Source organism: Solanum dulcamara, chromosome 4 (genome assembly GCF_947179165.1).
Source record: "Solanum dulcamara chromosome 4, daSolDulc1.2, whole genome shotgun sequence".
NCBI classification, from domain to species: domain Eukaryota; kingdom Viridiplantae; phylum Streptophyta; class Magnoliopsida; order Solanales; family Solanaceae; genus Solanum; species Solanum dulcamara.
Window position 1 is genome coordinate 20,155,622 of NC_077240.1, and position 17,002 is coordinate 20,172,623.

Genomic DNA, 17,002 nt, shown 5'->3' on the forward strand with positions numbered 1-17,002 from the left:
TCTTTTTTCTTCACTAGGCTTTTTCCCACTGAGTTTTTCTAATAAGGTTTTAACTAGGCACAGTATCTATGGATGTTCAGTGTAATAATGTTTATTGTTTATTGTAAAATAATTTTTTTTACGTGGACATCCAAGGGGGAGTGTTAAACAACAAATGGGCAAGTGGATTGTCCACTTCAATTATTTTATCTTCTGTGTGGGGCCCACTTGTCCACTACTTGCTTTCTTGCACTACTATAAATATGCCCAATTGCAATGTAAAATATAGAGACAGTGAACATAATACATACACGGCTTTCATCTTTCTTTCTTCTGCTCTTCATTCTCTTCTTTTATTCTCTCCGCTTTTCTTTGTTAAATACAGTTTATTTTTATAACATTATTATTATTGATATTAGACAGGTTGATACTGATACATTTTTAACAATTTCTGACGTGTTGTTAGATGGCAAATGGAATCTCCCATCTATATAGCTCCTTTACTTCATCAATCTAACAAAAATATTATTTTATCTCATTAAATGATAGTATATGGATTAAACTATGAAAACATTGAAACCTGAAAAATTAAAGCATTTTATGACTTAATTATGAGACATAATAAATTATGTCAAATGAACTTGGATTTACTAGAGGAATCATTGAGTCATCGAAATGAGAATAGTGTGATGATAATGTAGAGAATCCCTCACATATTATGATAATATGTCCAAAATCGAAACAAATATAGAATAATAATTTTATCTCATAAAATGAAATTAATATTATAAATTATGCTTGAATGGCTTAATTAGATTATCGATGATATATCATCATAGGTTAGTTTGACATTTTAATATATCATATGTCACATTATGATCATGTTATGTTCATTGGTGGACATTACATTTATGCATTTTTACTCTCATCAATTGTGGTAGAATATGGTTATTAGTTGTTAATAACTTTTGTAACCACCAACTCTTCATTTCATCATTATTCTACCTATTTATTCTTGTAACCTATGTAACATTTGGTCATTCATTTAGCCAATTTACTACCCATAATCTTCTTATTCATTCTAAGGAAGAAAACCTCACCTATAAACAGTGATGGATTTGTGCACAAGAAAGATATAAGATAAAATGAGTATAAGAAAAATGAGAAATTTATATTGAGGTTAATGTAGTGAAAGAGAGACTTGAGACAAAGAAATTATTCTATAAGTCTTCAAAAGAGAGAGTTGAGACAAAGAAATTATTCTAAGTCTTCAATTATATTCACTATAACATGAGAGTAATTATATGTTGAAGGAAGGTTTGTTCTTTTAATTTTGTGGAGCTTTAGATGCCGTTTTTGAAGAATTCTTTAGAGATAATCAAGTAAAATGGTTGTTGGGATAATCACGTACTTGGTGAAATTCACATCTAGCCAATTGTGGAGCATTAAAAAAGGCTAAAGATAGCTAAGATAATGAGCTACCAACAAGTAGATGTGGAAACTATCTCCTTGTTGTCAAGCTTATTAAGGACGAGGACATTCAATATTATCTTTTAAGTATAATTATTGAAGACTTTAGATATTTACTGAATGTCAACCAGATCACTATTAAACACATTTGAAGAGAGACAAATTAATGTGTTAATTTTTTGACAAACAAAGGATACAATTATAATAAAAATTTAATAATATGAGAAAATGCACTAGTTTGGAGCTCCACTAGTTTTAATCAAAGACATATATTATTCAAAAAACAAGTTTTGTTTAGTAAAATTTGACCCCGAAAAATATGACTTTAAAAGATAAAAAAATATGTGCTATATTTTTTCTTAAAAAATAATATCACGAGGACGAAAAATTCCACGTGGCAGGCATGTGTATCACTTACGTGAGATGAGATTACCCCTGACTATCAAATAGACAGACAATTAAAACTATAAATAATTTAAAAATACAACTAATAATTCGTATCAAAATTATTTACTTTAAATTAGGAAAATGAAGTTTTATTTTACAAAGAAAGTCCTAAACACGTATCCACCTAAAAACATTTTTTATAAAAATTGTTTATATGAGAAGAATGAAAATATAATTTTCTGTAAAAAAAAAAAGGAGGCGGCTATAATATGTGAGAGTAGTTCCTAAAATATAGGAGATTTTAGTTGGGTTTTGGAGTGTTTATCTCATATGAAACTCTAATTAAAAATAACGGAATCTCCAAATATTAGGTTTTGAACGTTTGAATATTGAACACTTAAGCTAAACAAAAAATCACACCTCAAGTAATTGCAGGCTAATTCTTTTCAATTTATCTCTTTTTTATTTTAATTCTCCTTTATACTTTACATTTACAACAACAAGGAAAATATTCAAGATTTTTCAGGTATGTTTTGTTGTTATGCTCTTTATTTCACAATCCCAAAAGGTTTTAACATACTTAAGTATAAGATTTTCATCAATTTTATGCACTCATTCAGGTGATTATTATTGTATGATGCATGTTTTTTCTTTTAATTATATTTTCTTTTGGTTATTAGTACGGTTAAAGAAAATGAAAAAGGTAAACAAAAGAGAACAAATCCACAAAAAATCGTTAAGAGCATAGAAAACTAAAAATTGAGCTTTGAATTTGAGTATTCTTGAATTAATCTCGTTTGATATCAATAATAGTCAAACAGTCAGACAAGTGAGGAATGTTGGAGTGAACCAGAAAAGTTTGGGTACATACAAATTTAAGCGTTTGCTAAGTAAAAGTTCCGTAGTAAGAGTAGTAATTTTCTGTAGACCTAGAATGGAAGATGAACAATGAAATAAATCAAAATTTTCTGCTAAATTCTCTTATAAATCTTTAAAGAAAAGTGATACGTCTCCCAAGTAAACAACATATCATTTAGGGTGTGTTCAGCAAGTAGGAAAACATTTATTGAAAAATGTTTTTAGATTTTCTCATGTTCGATTGATCAAAAAATATTTTCTCTAACTAGAACGTGAACCAAACGCCCCCCCCCCCCCCGCCCCCACTAACGTCACTGTAAAGATATAAAATAGTTTTTACTTATTGCTATATGTTTTGCAGGTTAATCAGAGTACTAGCAATCAGAATCTACTGATTCCAACATCTTAGCCTGAAATTGAGACCCTAAATTTGATTTCTTGATGACCTGGAAACAACAAAAATATTATAAAATGAGCAAAAGCAAAAGTATAGGATCTCCATCCAGGTAAAAGTTTATATACTAGTTAACAATCATTCTCAGTCATGTTCTCACTTTTTTTCTTCTTTCAGGAAACTAATGCATGCTTCATCATCAGATGTTCAGTTCAACATTTATGGAGTGCCATTCTCTTTGAATAGGGTAAGAATTACGATAATCTTCCAACACTGAAATGATCTTCTAGCGTAACCGTGTGTGATTCTTGTGTCGTGTAAGACACCAAGGGATATATAGGGATGTTTGGTAGCCTTCTGCCCTTAATCAGAGGTCTCGAGTTTGAGTCTCAGTGCTTGGTAGGAAATAGACTCTTAATAATATGTGATTAATATGTGATTAATTTTCAACTTTCCTAAGGTGCTGATTTGTGTTGAACTTACAGGAACTTTTGGCTGCAAGATCTTCAAAGATAGCTGCATTGCTGAAAGAGAATCCTGAAGATGATCTTTCTCATTTGCTAGGAGATATTCCTACTGATTCTGAAACTTTTGAGCTTGTAGCAAGGTTCTGTCATGGCTTTGACATAAACTTGTCACCTGAGAATGTCATTAAAGTACTTTGTCTTGCTCACTATCTTGGAATGTCCGAGATTGATAACACCAACAACCTCGTAAAGAAGGCTTGTTTCTACTTTCAAAACAATATCCTTCCTAGCTGGAACAAGAGTATTAAAGCTCTCAAATCTGCAGAAACCGTTCTTCAACAAGCCGCGGATCTTGCCCTGGTTGATGCTTGTGCAGAGTCTATCATCGCCAAAGTACAGCATGATCCAAGTCTTCTTGGAGAGCCGATGAGGAATGTAACAACAACAGATGATGATAGTGAGAACGGTGAAAATGCCTACAAGCCAAATGTCAGGAGGAGGCTTTTTGTACTTGACTGGAAATCAGAGGACTTGACACTACTTTCCATTGCTCTCTACGAGCCCATAATTCGTGCAATGGTTCATCGAAAAGTCCCTCTGGAATATGTAGCATCTTCTTTGTTTCACTATCTCAACAAATGGGTTTTCTCGGACACTAAAGGAGAAGCTGATGATCCATCAACTTACGAAAGGAATTCTCGGAAAGAGATCATTGAGGCAGTGGAGAGACTGTTGCCTCAAGAAAGGGGGCTGATCCCCAGTTCTTTGCTCTCTCAAATGCTGCAATCCGCACTAATCTTGGATGCTCATAGTGAATGCAAAACCGGGTTGGAGATTAGAATAGGAAAGCAACTAGACCAGGCGACTGTCAAGGACCTCTTAATACCTGCACAAGGATATGCAAAAGAAGAGCAGTATGACACTGAAAGTGTGAAAAGAATATTGAAGAATTTCTACAGCAATTACGCAAGCACGGATATATCTGGCCTAGTCGTGGTAGCAGAACTTGTCGATGACTTCTTGGCTGAGGTTTCTAGTGACATAGATTTGAAGTTGAACACATTTTTATCACTAGCAGAGTTATCACAAGCAGCAACAGGAGGAACTAATAGAAATTCTGATGGTATGTATAGAGCAATTGATATATACTTAGACAAGCACAGATATCTCACAGATTGGGAAAGGGAGGAAGTTTGTAGGGTGTTGGATTGCAGCAAAATGTCTCCTGAAGCCTGTGAGCATGCTGCACAGAACGAAAAACTACCAGTTCGAGTGATGGTGCAGATTCTGTTTTCTGTGCAGCTGAAGTTGAAGGATACTGTGTCCAAGAGGACAAAGGGGAGTCTTGATAACCGATTGTTGAAGCAAGAAGAAGACGACGAAGATGCAAGGGAGATTAGCCATAGTGAAGAGGAAATGATGAAAGCAGAGATGGAAAAGATGGGAAGCAAGGTGATTGAGCTGGAGAAAGAATGTGATATGATGAGAAGGGAAATTCAAAGAGGTAGTTACCAGCACAAGATTCAAAAGGGGAAAACAAGCGTGTGGAAAGAAATGAAGAGGAAGCTTGGTTGTATGACAAGCTTGCATGAGACAAATTGCCATGTGAAGAAGAAAAAAGTTCATCCAAGATAGAAGATATCTTATGCTCTTTTATTCAACATAGAAGTTTGTGCACCTTCCATTTCTATGCATATTTTCTTTCTCAAAATAACATGAGGTTGGTAGGACTATTATTTCGTAGCTTCTCTAAAAAAAACAAATCCAGACCTATATGGGCCTTAATGTTCTGCGTTTAAAGCATATCCTTACTTATTTTTCCATGAAGAATTATTAGTTAAACATAAACACGCATTATAGAACGTAAAGATGAGTTTTCCTCCCAGTAGGAAAGCAAAAAAACTTTCACCAATTTGCAACTCTAGGTGTCTAACTCGGTGCACACACTTGCATAGACTTCGATATGGTGCAAGAATAGGCCTAAAACCATATTTTATAGCAAAAGTGCAAGCAACTTGTTTATTGCAACAAAGCCAAAATGACAGTACAACAAACAGTTATCTTCACATGTGACGCATACTGGTTCATTGCAACAAAGCCAAAATGTTTAACATAAGTGCGTTCACAGAGACCTGTTTTCCAGTAAACACTTGCAAAACAAACATTTTTTTCCAAGAGCAGAGTCGATACATCTTAATTAAGTTCAGAACTGTACATAATTTCGCCAACAAAGATGCAGTTCAACAGCATAGGTTTCATGTTGATAGCTAAAAACCTTCTACACAAAGTCCCTGCTCCCATAAGGATTCCAGAGCAACAAATGGAGTCACTTCACCATCTTCCTCAAAAGAAGAAAGAGCTTCTGATCAAGCTTAAACTTTTGTGCCTTGAGGGGATCACTTTTCAGCATCAACTGAAGTCCTCCAAAGGAGACATAAACCACTCTGACATGAGGAAAAGGAAAAATTGAACAAATCAATAGACTGTCAAAGAGTTTGAATCTCTAAACTTACTGACTTTTGAAAATCTGAAAAACGTCACTGCCACAAACTTATTCCTATGAGAGGCCATGAGAAGTTTTATATCATTCTACAAACTACAACCGTACTGAAGGGAGCTTTTAGTTGTGTTAATTGACCACAGGCCCGGAGGTCTGGAGTTGTATGTTCAGCAAGAACTGGAGAATAAATACAAGAATGAAAAAAAGAGGAAAAAAATTCTTTCTGTGAACATAAGTATAGAGAGAGGGGTCAAGTGTGTTAGAAGAGAGGAGAGAAATTGGTGAATCTAACTTTCCCCCTTTTCCATTCTTAACTAATCATTTTTCCAATCCAAACAAAATATCTGGCACCATTGCTGCACGATGAACTGGTGAGAGATCACAATGTTCGCCAACGAGATTGGATTTGTTGGGCATATATCTACTATAGTGTAATTAGTGGGTGATATGTAATCCAAAGTGAAATTTAGCTGGTGGACTGCTGCAAAGCTGCCTGAGCTGATTTTTTTTCCCGTCCAGCCTATAGATAGATCTAGATAGATCTAGAAATTAAACCAATACATTGAAGAAAAGGGACGAGCGAGTACATACACTTTCTTGTCAGGTCCTGATCCCTCCATTGAGACCTTATATACTAACCCATGCACGATGTATTCAAATTTGTCAAGAAGAGATTTTCCCTGCAATTGAAGAAGTTAAATGCATAGCCATTAGCCAGTCTGGGAAAATCGAAATTTGGCAGCCACACCTCCCAATCTACACATTACTGTCGCCAAAAGGCCTTGGAGAAGCAAAAATAAATAATAAAAAAGAAGCTTCCAACATTTCTTTTTCAAATAATGAAAGTTATCCAAATTCAAGAAAATGAAGTGGTTGTTTTGGTTTCATAAATACCTTTACTTCAATTAGGAGATCATCAACCAAAATGACAATAAAAGGGAAACCTACTCAAGAATTTACAGCAATGATAATGCGTAGTCTGGATAACTACTAGACAAAAATCAACAGCTTCCACCCCAAACAAGATTTATGGACTTACCAAGCAGGCTACTTAAATCTTATAAAAAATTATATCTACCATATCACGGAGAGAAGATTACCATATTTCTATATCATCAAATGGTCCTTTCAAAACAATTAACAAGGAAGATGCACTAATATTCAAATAATTAAATGGAACAAATACCTCAGGAGGATAGCTAGTGACAGCCGACCCCTCCATTAGTGTCGTTGATATAACCATCCTATACAACTCTTTTCGCTTCATCGGGTATAGTTCTGAGTTGATATCTAGCTGGATTGATGTCTCACCATCACTACTTTCTGCTTCTATGCGAGAAACTAAAGAAATCGACAGATTTTAGTCCAAAAATCAATGATGCAGAAATGGAAATGCAACAGCAGAACATCAGTAAAGTTGATAATGATAATATTTTGCCTCCCCACACATCTATTATCACTCACAAGAACAAAATCAGAACAAACATACTGTACCCAGCAAAATACACAGATAGTTCTCATTTACGTTAAGAGAACTTGATGTGGATATGGAAAGTAGAAACCACAGTAAATCCAGCTATAAAATAATTAACAGCCAATGTTGATTTTGAGAAAGATCTTTACATGAAACTGATTCTTTTTTTTTGAGATGGAAAACTGAATGACATTCTAACATTAAAATTGTTTCTTTTTTTATGGCACCAATTAATTATTGGCTTCTTCTCTACAGAAACGCACAGCTTAAAAAAACTTTTGTTCCAACACAGGGGATCTCAAGGAATTCTCTAACTGGGCTGCATCAATAGGAGATATCAAATTATCAATTCTTTCCCATTTATTTTCCGATACCCACATATTCCCTCTCCAGGAGAAAAGATGCGAGCTCGTAGAAGAATAAAGGAAGATAGCACAGAGGGAGTCCGTGGAGACCAACAATCGGCATGGTAATAACGTTTCTTAACAGCATTGCATGTAATATCAATATCATGTGGAGTAAATGAAAGAGGTATTACCTTTGTCATACTTTTTGCCATCAGCATCCACCTTTAGAACCTTAATAATTTCGTCAAAGTGAAACGCATCCATTTTCAGAGGTAAGCTTCCTGAAGAGACAACGTTGCCTAATCGCAGAAGGAAAAGAATCCAAAGGAGAGTCATGATCAGTGACAATCATACATGTCTCATTAATTAGGTGAGAGATAAATTGACTTCTTCAGTAAATAATTTTATCAGATGTCCCCGATAAAATTGACCAATCTTTTATCCATTACGTGAGATATAAATTGACAACTGTGAACATTTTACAAGAAAAAAGAAAGACAAGTCAGCAACATCCTAAAACTATTACAGGATTTAAAAAATGCCTAAATCCAAATGTCTTTCTGAAGGCACAGGCCAGACCAGTTTTTAAATCACTACAATGGAGTATCTAAAGAGACAATATAATGGATATCAGAAAAGAAAAAGAAAAGAGGAACACTCAAGGATCTTTTCAGAAGAACCTTCTCAATCTTCAGAGAGATTAACATCCAACCTCTCAGCAATTTTCCAAGCAGAAACAAACAGCAGACTTTGACCAATTTTAACAAGTTTTTCTACTTCATCATAAATCTATGCCTCTTAAGTTGAGAAATACACTATTAAGAACTGACCATCACACCAGGTGAAAAAGAAACAGAGAACATAGAAACAACAAAGGGAAAAAAAAGAAAGTACCTGAAAGTTGCAAAGCAAAAAAAGACTGAAGTTATCCAGCACAAGTATGTGTAATATTTAGAAATCTTTAAACGCACTATAATAACCAGATAACAGAAGAAAACTTATGAATGTTTTCCTAGATAAGATCAGTACCCGAAGAAGAAAACAATCTAATGATCTTGAAATCCAACCTACCCCATTCTGAAGAAAACATCGATACTATTCCTCTAAACTTAAATGAGCTACACAAGAACAAGAACTAAGCCAAGGAAAGCCCTTCCAGTTTTTTATTTCTCCAATTCTTACATCAAGTTTTAAAAACTTTCCACGCGTCTCCAAAAAAAAAAAAAGATTCTTCTCAGAGAGAAGTTTGCAATTTCTCACCCTAATTGTCATTACTAAATTGCTCGGACTCGAGTGCGGGCATCCAACGCGTGTGCGAATCCAAGGGTCGGATTCTGCAAAATCTAAATTTTAAGATTCGGCGTGCAGATACAGGTATGGATACGGGTGCTAGGATTCGACTAAAAAATCCAAAATTATAAAATAGAGCTAGCTATAAAGATATTCTAAATTTTGAAAGATGTTCCAAGTCATCTTTCCCGAGATCCCCAACTTCTTTCAAGCTCTCTGGTTCTTCCCCTCAAAAAAGAAAAAGGAAGTCATTCAAAGTCTTCCACCAACTCTCCTTACAGATCATTGCTACTTTCTACCAAAAGTTAGAACACGACCGCTTGAATTCTTAGTTTCTCTCTGTTTGGCTTGAAACATGAAGCATCGAATATTAACCAAGAGTAAAAGCTAAAAAAAGAGACAGCAGGACCACAATATTGAAGGTATGCCATTTCTCATGTCTTAAATCTATTTTATCTTTTATGAAAATCTCAATTTCCCCCCAAACTTGTCCATGTAGGTTGACCGAATCTCACACGTATCCCGCACTCGCACCCGTCTCGTGTTGACACGGAGGCGGTAGCAAAAATGAAGAGTTCGCACAACTTAGATTGTCCATACCTTTACATAACTTGCCAACATGTTAAACCTATTCCACGACCTTTTTTATTCCATTGATATGGTAAATCCCAGATTCTTCCTCCCTCCCAAACCCCTACCAAAAGGCCCTTTTACCTTGCTCTCCTGGTGAGCCGAACCCCCAATCTTATGGTTGGAGCAAAAGGTCCTTGCCACTAGGCTATCCCTCCCTAGTCATTCCAAAACTTATTCCTGTAACATCTATAAAAAGCAACTGACCTAATAGCATACCAAGTCAGACCAGCAATTGGCTCAAAACTTATTCATTTCTTGTTTAACCTAACAACAACAACCCAGTGAAATCCCACAACGTAGAGTCTGGGAAGGGTAAAGTGTACGCAGACCTTACTCCTACCAAGGTAGGACGGCTGTTTCCGAGAGATCCTCGGCTCAATAGAAGCATAAAAAAAGGTCAGATACTACTAAGAAGTACAAGAAGTTTAAAGCGTTTTGTGAAAGCAAATAACAAAAGCGACACAGATAAAATAGAGTAATCAAAATACAGAGAGTAGTATATAATAACAAAAATCAGAGCACAAGAAATTATAGTGCGTTAATGCTCCTACTAATAAGGAAGAATAACGAGATTTTGTACTAGCCTTCTACCCTAATATGGGTCCTCCACACCCTCCTATCTAAGGTCATGTCCTTGGTAAGCTGTAGCTGCGCCATGTCCTGTCTGATCACCTCTCCCCAATATTTCTTCGGCCTACTCCTGCCTGTTCTGAAATCATCCATGGCCAACCTCTCATACTTCCGCACTGGGGCATTTGTGTCTCTACTCTTCACATGTCCAAACCATCTCAGTCGCAGTTCCTGCATCTTGTCTTCCACCGAGGCCACTCCTACCTTGTCCCGAATAGCCTCATTTCTAATCCTATCGCTCCTGGTATGCACACACATCCATCTCAACATTCTCATCTCGGCAACTTTCATCTTTTGAACATGAGAGACCTTAACTGGCCAACACTCTGCCCCATATAACATAGCCGGTCTAACCACCACTTTATAGAACTTGTCCTTAAGTTTTGGTGGCACCTTCTTGTCATATAGCACACTGGAAGCGAGCCTCCATTTCATCCACCCTGCCCCAATACGATGTGTGACATCATCGTCAATCTCCCCGCTGCCTTGCATGATAGACCCAAGGTACTTGACACTACTTTTCTTTTGGATGGCCTGGTCACCAAGCTTAACTTCCGTGCCAACCTCCTGAGGTATCTAACTGAACTTTCACTCTAAGTACTCCGTCTTGATCCTACTCAGCTTAAACCCTTTAGACTCAAAGGTATGTCGTCAATCCTCTAGCTTAGCGTTAACTCCACTACGAGTCTCATCGATCAAGACTATGTCGTCCGCGAAAAGCATACACCATGGCACCTCACCTTGAATTTGTCGCGTCAATCCATCCATCACCAAGGCAAATAAAAACGGACTAAGAGCTGATCCTTGATGCAACCCTATCACAACTGAAAAGTGCTCTGAGTCCCCTCATACTGTCCTTACCCTGGTTTTGGCACCCTCATACATGTCCTTGATCACCCTAATGTACGCCACAGGTACATCTTTAGCCTCCAAACATCTCCATAGTATCTCTCGTGGAAATTTATCGTAAGCATTTTCTAGGTCAATGAATACCATATGCAAGTCCATCTTCCTCTCCCTATACTGCTCCACCAGTCTCCTCATAAAATGGATGGCTTCTGTAGTTGAACGTCCCGGCATAAATCCAAATTACAACAACAACAATCCAGTGAAATCCCACATCGTGGGGTCTGGGGAGGGTAGAGTATACGCAGACCTGACTCCTACCAATGTAGGACGGCTATTTCCGAAAGACCCTCGGCTCAATAAAAGCATAGAAAAAGGTCAGACAAGAATATTAGAGTAAATAAGTAGATGACGAAAACGGGCCAAACAATAGTATAATCCAAGCACAAAAAATAGTAGATATTATTATTGGATAATAACATAAATACCATAAATAACATACATCAGAGTACAAGAGTACAAGAAATCATAGTGCGTTAATACGCCTACGAATAAGGGAGAATAAAACCACTATGTACTAGCCTTCTACCCTAATGTGTGTCCTCCACACCCTCCTATCTAGGGTCATGTCCTCGGTAAGTCGTAAATGCGCCATGTCCTGTCTGATCACCTCTCCCCAATATTTCTTCGGCCTACCCCTACCTCTTCTGAAACCATCCATGGCCAGCCTCTCACATCTCCGCACTGGTGCATCTGGGACTCTCCTCTTCACATGTCCAAACCCGGCATAAATCCAAATTGGTTCTCTGAAATAGACACGCCTCTCCTCACCCTCATCTCCACCACTCTTTCCCACACTTTCATAGTATGACTTAGAAGCTTGATACCTCTATAGTTGTTGCAGCTCTGGATATCCCCTTTGTTTTTGTATAGAGGGATCATTACACTCGACCTCCATTCTCCGGGCATCGTTGTCGTCTTAAAGATAACAATAAACAACCTAGTAAGCCACTCCAAACCTACCGAGCTCGCACTCTTCCAAAATTCCCCAGGAATCTCGTCAGGTCCGGTCGCTCTTCCCCAGCGCATCCTACCACAGCACCCTTAACCTCTTCGACCGTAATACTCCAGCAACACCCAAAATCGTGATGCCTCCCTATATGTTCCAAATCTCCCAACACAATCTCTCTGTCCCCTTCTTCATTCAAGAGTTTATGGAAGTATGACTGCCATCTCGGTTTAATGAGGATCTCCTCTACCAATACTTTTCCATGCTCGTCCTTAATGCACTTCACTTGCTCCACATCGCGTGCCCTTCTCTCCTGCGCTCTGGCTATCCTGAACAATTTTCTATCCTCGCCTTTCTCTTCTAGTTTAGCATAAAGGCGTTCAAAAGCTGCCTTTTTTGCCGTTGAAACCGCCGACTTCGCCTCCTTCCTCGCTATCTTATAAAGTTCCCTATTCGTCCACTTCTCCACCTCATCCTTGTTTTCTATCAACTTCGCATACACCATCTTTTTTGCTTCCACCTTCCCTTGCACTTCTCCATTCCACCACCAGTCCCCTCGATGCCGACTACGACTACCTATCGAGACTCCCAACACTTCCCTTGCTACAACCCTAATACAACTAGCCATCCTATCCCACATACTGTTCGCATCCCCACTACTATCACAAGCCCTTATATCCTTCAATTTCTCTCCCATCTCCAGGGCACTAGCCGTGGTCAAACTTTCCCATCTGATCCTAGGTCGGTCATCCCCGACCCTTTTTTTCCTCGTCATCTTGATCTCTAAATCCATCACCAAGAGCTTAACCTAACTAAGTAAGAAATAAAGGGAAATCAGTAAACTTCTAGTGATCATCCAATATCAAAATCCCAGCATTTAGTGATGAAAAACTTTCAAGTTCAAATTACTACAACTCGGAAAGTTTACTTTTCTAGTCAGTTTAAAAAAAGGATGTAACAGAAAGCTTAAACACTTTTTCGTATAATTGTGGTGTCCGGGCCAACTTAGGCGCACCTCAATTAATTCCACAGTACTTGCTATCTCCCACAAACGCAAGGCTTATACAGTTTCTCAGAAAGAGTAGCCACACAAGCAAATTGAGAATTGTGATATGCTATTTCATAAGATCGTCAAATTAATAATCACAATTATAAGCTACTCCCTCCCTTTCAATTTGTTTAACCTACTATCCTTTTTAATCAATTTCAAAAAGAATGACTGTTTCCCTTCTTAATAACTCTTTAATTCCAATTTTTCACATGGCATGTTTAATACTACAAGATTAAAAGACATTTTGGTACATTTAACATATCTTTAATTTAACACCACAAGATTCAAAAGTCTCCTTTGTTTTCTAAAACTCCGTGCCAAATCAAAATAGGCCAAACAAATTGAAACGAAGGGAGTATTCTTTACTATTTTTAGTAACATTACTTAGGCCCCACCCACCCACCATAGTTTGAGGAATATGTGATTCTCATAATCCCTTTTATAGTAATTGTAACAACTTAACTAGAAATTACCGTGCTTTCCATAGTTTCTTGAAGAAAATCAACTATGATAAAAAGAAGCCTGAGCATATACAAAGCAAATCTATTTACATTTTAGGTCATGCAGACAATTTCCAACTCGGAACGATTGACCTCTAAGGCAACCTTAATTTCTACAAGAAGGCCTCAATCTCAACTTAAATATTCACCCGTTTCATTCAGTACAAACATTACATTCAGTATTGTAAAAATTCATAACAAATTAACAAGTTCTATGCTATGAAATTATCAAAACATCAAAAGAATCATACAAATTTGGACTAGTGATGTTTTTTTTATAAAAAAAAAAGGACAAGTAAGACACATAGATAATCAAGATTTAAGAACCAATACACTCTCACCAGTGGAGGAAAAAGGGAGTTGAGAGAAAAAGAGAGGCAACCTGATGAATTCGGAGATAATTAGGTTGAGGTAGCAGCGAACCTAGGAAGCAAGAGGGTTTAAGGTGGGCTTTGGCGTTGGTTTAAGTTATTGTGATTTTGAGTCCCTAAGTTTATAGTTTTATGTGAATTTGATCCTTTAAAATTTAAACTAACTTAGTTAAACAATTAACGCAATCAATATTTTTTATTAAAAAAAAAAATTATTGTCACGTGATTCACAAGGAGAAAACAAACAGTATTTTGCATAAATATTGGGTAAGATTTCGTACATTGCCATTCAGCCATTTTCACATTTTGTGCATAGTAAAAGTTCTAGTACATTGAGTTGTTTTTTTAAAATTTAAAAACAAAAAACAAAATTAAGACTGCATTAGGACATGCAATTTCCATATCTTAGATTTGAAATATCCTAAATTTGTATTCCAAATCCTTCAAAAGGTATGATTTAGGTTCAAATCATGATTTCAATTACTTTTTAAATATAAAATTTGATCCATAAATTTATGTTCGTAAAACTTGACACATCATTTGAAATTTTGCAAAAAAGAGACTCAAGCTACTATATGAAAGACGTACTATTGACTATTAAATGTTTATAAAATTATATATATTTTGAAGTCGCAAAAATTTAATTAAAAAAAAAATTAATTTTGATGGCGACCTTTTCCTAGCTTGTGTTTGTAAAAATATCGCAGTTGAAGTGGATCTTACGTTTGTTGTGCCACATGACAAAATGTCATTGGCTTCAGAGTAGTAATATGAAAGGAAAAATAGAATAGTGGCCTTCTTCAATTCACTCATCTTATCTATAAGCCATGGGACAGATTCTTGAAAAAATCCAAGGTAATTAATTTATATCATGTTCTTATACAATTCTGCTTCTTTAATAGACAAATCATGTAGCTTGCATCAACCATCCTAGCTCAAACTTATATTGATACTAAGATTTATATTTTAATTTTCTGCTTGTTTGGAGTTTGTATAGAGCAATTATTGTGTTAGATCGATGAGTATTATCGAATAGTTATGGTTGACCAACTAATTGTTTGGTCAAATAAACAAGTCGAGTAGTGTAATTACAGTTCATATGTAGCTTTCCAAACACACTCTTATTGATTTTGGATGAATAAAAAATAGCAACAAATTAAACCATTTGAGTTGATTTTTTAATTCAAACAATCAATTGCAGTTTTGTTATGATTATTCAATTTCAATTGATAAAGGGGATGTACAATTTATTGGGACAAGATGACTACTAAGAAGAAAGTTAATTTCTTTTTACCTGAATGTTATGTAATGTGTATGTTCTTTTTCATACTGCTTTGTTATACGATATTTGAACCTAGGTTCTATCAGAAACAAACTCTCTGCCTCCACGAGGTAGGATAAGGCCATCATACGTTCTACCGCTGTTGTTGACTATTTGTTGCAGGCAAGCAATGGAGAGAGAAACAGATACGGAAGATAACAGATAAAGTGTTTTATCGTTTCAAAAATGAAACGGGAAAATCTAATCTCAAGTTTGAAGACCTTTACATTGCTGTTCTACTTGTCTACAAGTAAGTCATTGTTTGCTCTTTTTTAGCCAAATCCTTTGATTTCCCTACATCTAATGACTTGTGTTGTTGCAGTGATATCAACAAGCTTTTGCCTGGTCCTCACTTTGATCCTCCTTCTAAAGAAGAAATTAGAGCCTTGATGCAGGTATGGTGGAGGTTAACTGGTTGGTCACTAGAACCATTTTGCACAACATATCATTTAGGTAGAGTTAATTGTCCACACACTCTTAGATTGGAAACTGGAGTTATAGTTCTGGGAGGCAGAGTTGCAGTATTAGGTAGGTAGGGGTTCATACAAACCTAATAGCTTTTGCTTAGACTATGCATGCATTAGGGTAGGGAATCCAATAAATATGTACAAATATTACAAACTCAGTAACTAAAACAAGCTATGAATTAGGTGGCAAGTTCTCAATATATCCATAAACTTCAAATTCTGGTTCCACCTCTAATAGTAATAGTCCCAACAATGCATCTTGCATTCCTTCTCTGAGAATCTATGTTGTTTGGACTCTTCAAAAATGTCAAGATCCTCCAAAGTAGTGTATTTTTGAAAGTTTAGACAGGGGTGCGGCATCAATTTTGGAGATTCCAAACAACATAGCTGAGAATTAGTGTTTTCCTTCTTTCTTTATTTCTGGATTGTTGTATTCTCTGGAATGTAGCTACTTTCATCATTCCATATTATGGTATTAGGGGGGATTGTTTCCTTTTTATCACAGTATTATTTATCTTCTTGTTTTTCCTTGGCACAGGAATGTGACATGAATCTTGATGGTGAACTAGATCATGAAGAATTTGTCAAATTTGTGAAAAGATTAACTAAGGATACCTTCATCATTGTCAGTCAGGGACTGATTATTACCTTAGCAGTGGCACCAACGGTTGCTCTTCTAACAAAGAGGACAACAGAAGGAGTCCCTGGTGTTGGAAAAGTAGTGCAGAAAATACCAAATGCTGTTTATGCCTCCCTGGTTACCCTCACAATTGTAATGTTTCAGAAAGCAGCTGAGGCTAAGGAAATCTGAAATTTGTTTTGCTTACAGAACCAAATTTCTTCTTATGTGTATAAGATAACAGACATCTGCTACACTTTCTAGTTGATCTTTGAGCAACTCATCTCATTGTTTGCACATATTTTACATAATTTCCAAAAGTCTCTTGGGAATTTTGCTCATGTAAATCCTAGCATTAGTCTAATATGTGAGTTCATGTTTTGGTTGGG

At 36.3% G+C, this 17,002-nt stretch overlaps 3 protein-coding genes across 3 annotated transcripts; 2 read left to right on the forward strand and 1 right to left on the reverse strand.

The window, feature by feature from the left end:
* The first annotated feature begins 2,251 nt into the window (after positions 1-2,251).
* On the forward strand, positions 2,252-5,346 carry LOC129884830 (BTB/POZ domain-containing protein At5g17580). Its single transcript, XM_055959108.1, has 2 exons — positions 2,252-2,362; positions 3,056-5,346. Exon 2 carries the CDS (start codon positions 3,772-3,774, stop codon positions 5,188-5,190), a length of 1,419 nt encoding a protein of 472 aa, XP_055815083.1. The 5' UTR covers positions 2,252-2,362; positions 3,056-3,771; the 3' UTR covers positions 5,191-5,346.
* A 173-nt stretch (positions 5,347-5,519) lies between these two features.
* On the reverse strand, positions 5,520-14,343 carry LOC129886845 (DNA-directed RNA polymerases II, IV and V subunit 8B-like). Its single transcript, XM_055961717.1, has 5 exons — positions 14,218-14,343; positions 8,068-8,175; positions 7,242-7,396; positions 6,647-6,735; positions 5,520-5,999 (listed from the first exon to the last, which is right to left on the reverse strand). Exons 2-5 carry the CDS (start codon positions 8,138-8,140, stop codon positions 5,882-5,884), a joined length of 435 nt encoding a protein of 144 aa, XP_055817692.1. The 5' UTR covers positions 8,141-8,175; positions 14,218-14,343; the 3' UTR covers positions 5,520-5,881.
* A 579-nt stretch (positions 14,344-14,922) lies between these two features.
* Positions 14,923-16,896, forward strand: LOC129886846 (uncharacterized). Its single transcript, XM_055961718.1, has 4 exons — positions 14,923-15,061; positions 15,651-15,777; positions 15,850-15,922; positions 16,533-16,896. The coding sequence occupies exons 1-4, from the start codon at positions 15,034-15,036 to the stop codon at positions 16,803-16,805; spliced, it is 501 nt and encodes a 166-aa protein (XP_055817693.1). The 5' UTR covers positions 14,923-15,033; the 3' UTR covers positions 16,806-16,896.
* Positions 16,897-17,002: the final 106 nt, after the last annotated feature.

Bases quoted from the DNA above. Each gene is read 5' to 3' on its own strand.
- LOC129884830 (XM_055959108.1), top strand. From the start codon at position 3,772: ATGTCCGAGATTGATAACACCAACAACCTCGTAAAGAAGGCTTGTTTC.
- LOC129886845 (XM_055961717.1), bottom strand. From the start codon at position 8,140: ATGGATGCGTTTCACTTTGACGAAATTATTAAGGTTCTAAAGGTGGAT. The intron at 7,397-8,067 runs GTAATACCTCTT...CGATTTCTTTAG, and splicing joins TGGCAAAAAGTATGACAAAG to TTTCTCGCATAGAAGCAGAA. The intron at 6,736-7,241 runs GTATTTGTTCCA...CTTCAATTGCAG, and splicing joins TCACTAGCTATCCTCCTGAG to GGAAAATCTCTTCTTGACAA.
- LOC129886846 (XM_055961718.1), top strand. From the start codon at position 15,034: ATGGGACAGATTCTTGAAAAAATCCAAG. The intron at 15,062-15,650 runs GTAATTAATTTA...TATTTGTTGCAG, and splicing joins GATTCTTGAAAAAATCCAAG to GCAAGCAATGGAGAGAGAAA. The intron at 15,778-15,849 runs GTAAGTCATTGT...GTGTTGTTGCAG, and splicing joins GCTGTTCTACTTGTCTACAA to TGATATCAACAAGCTTTTGC.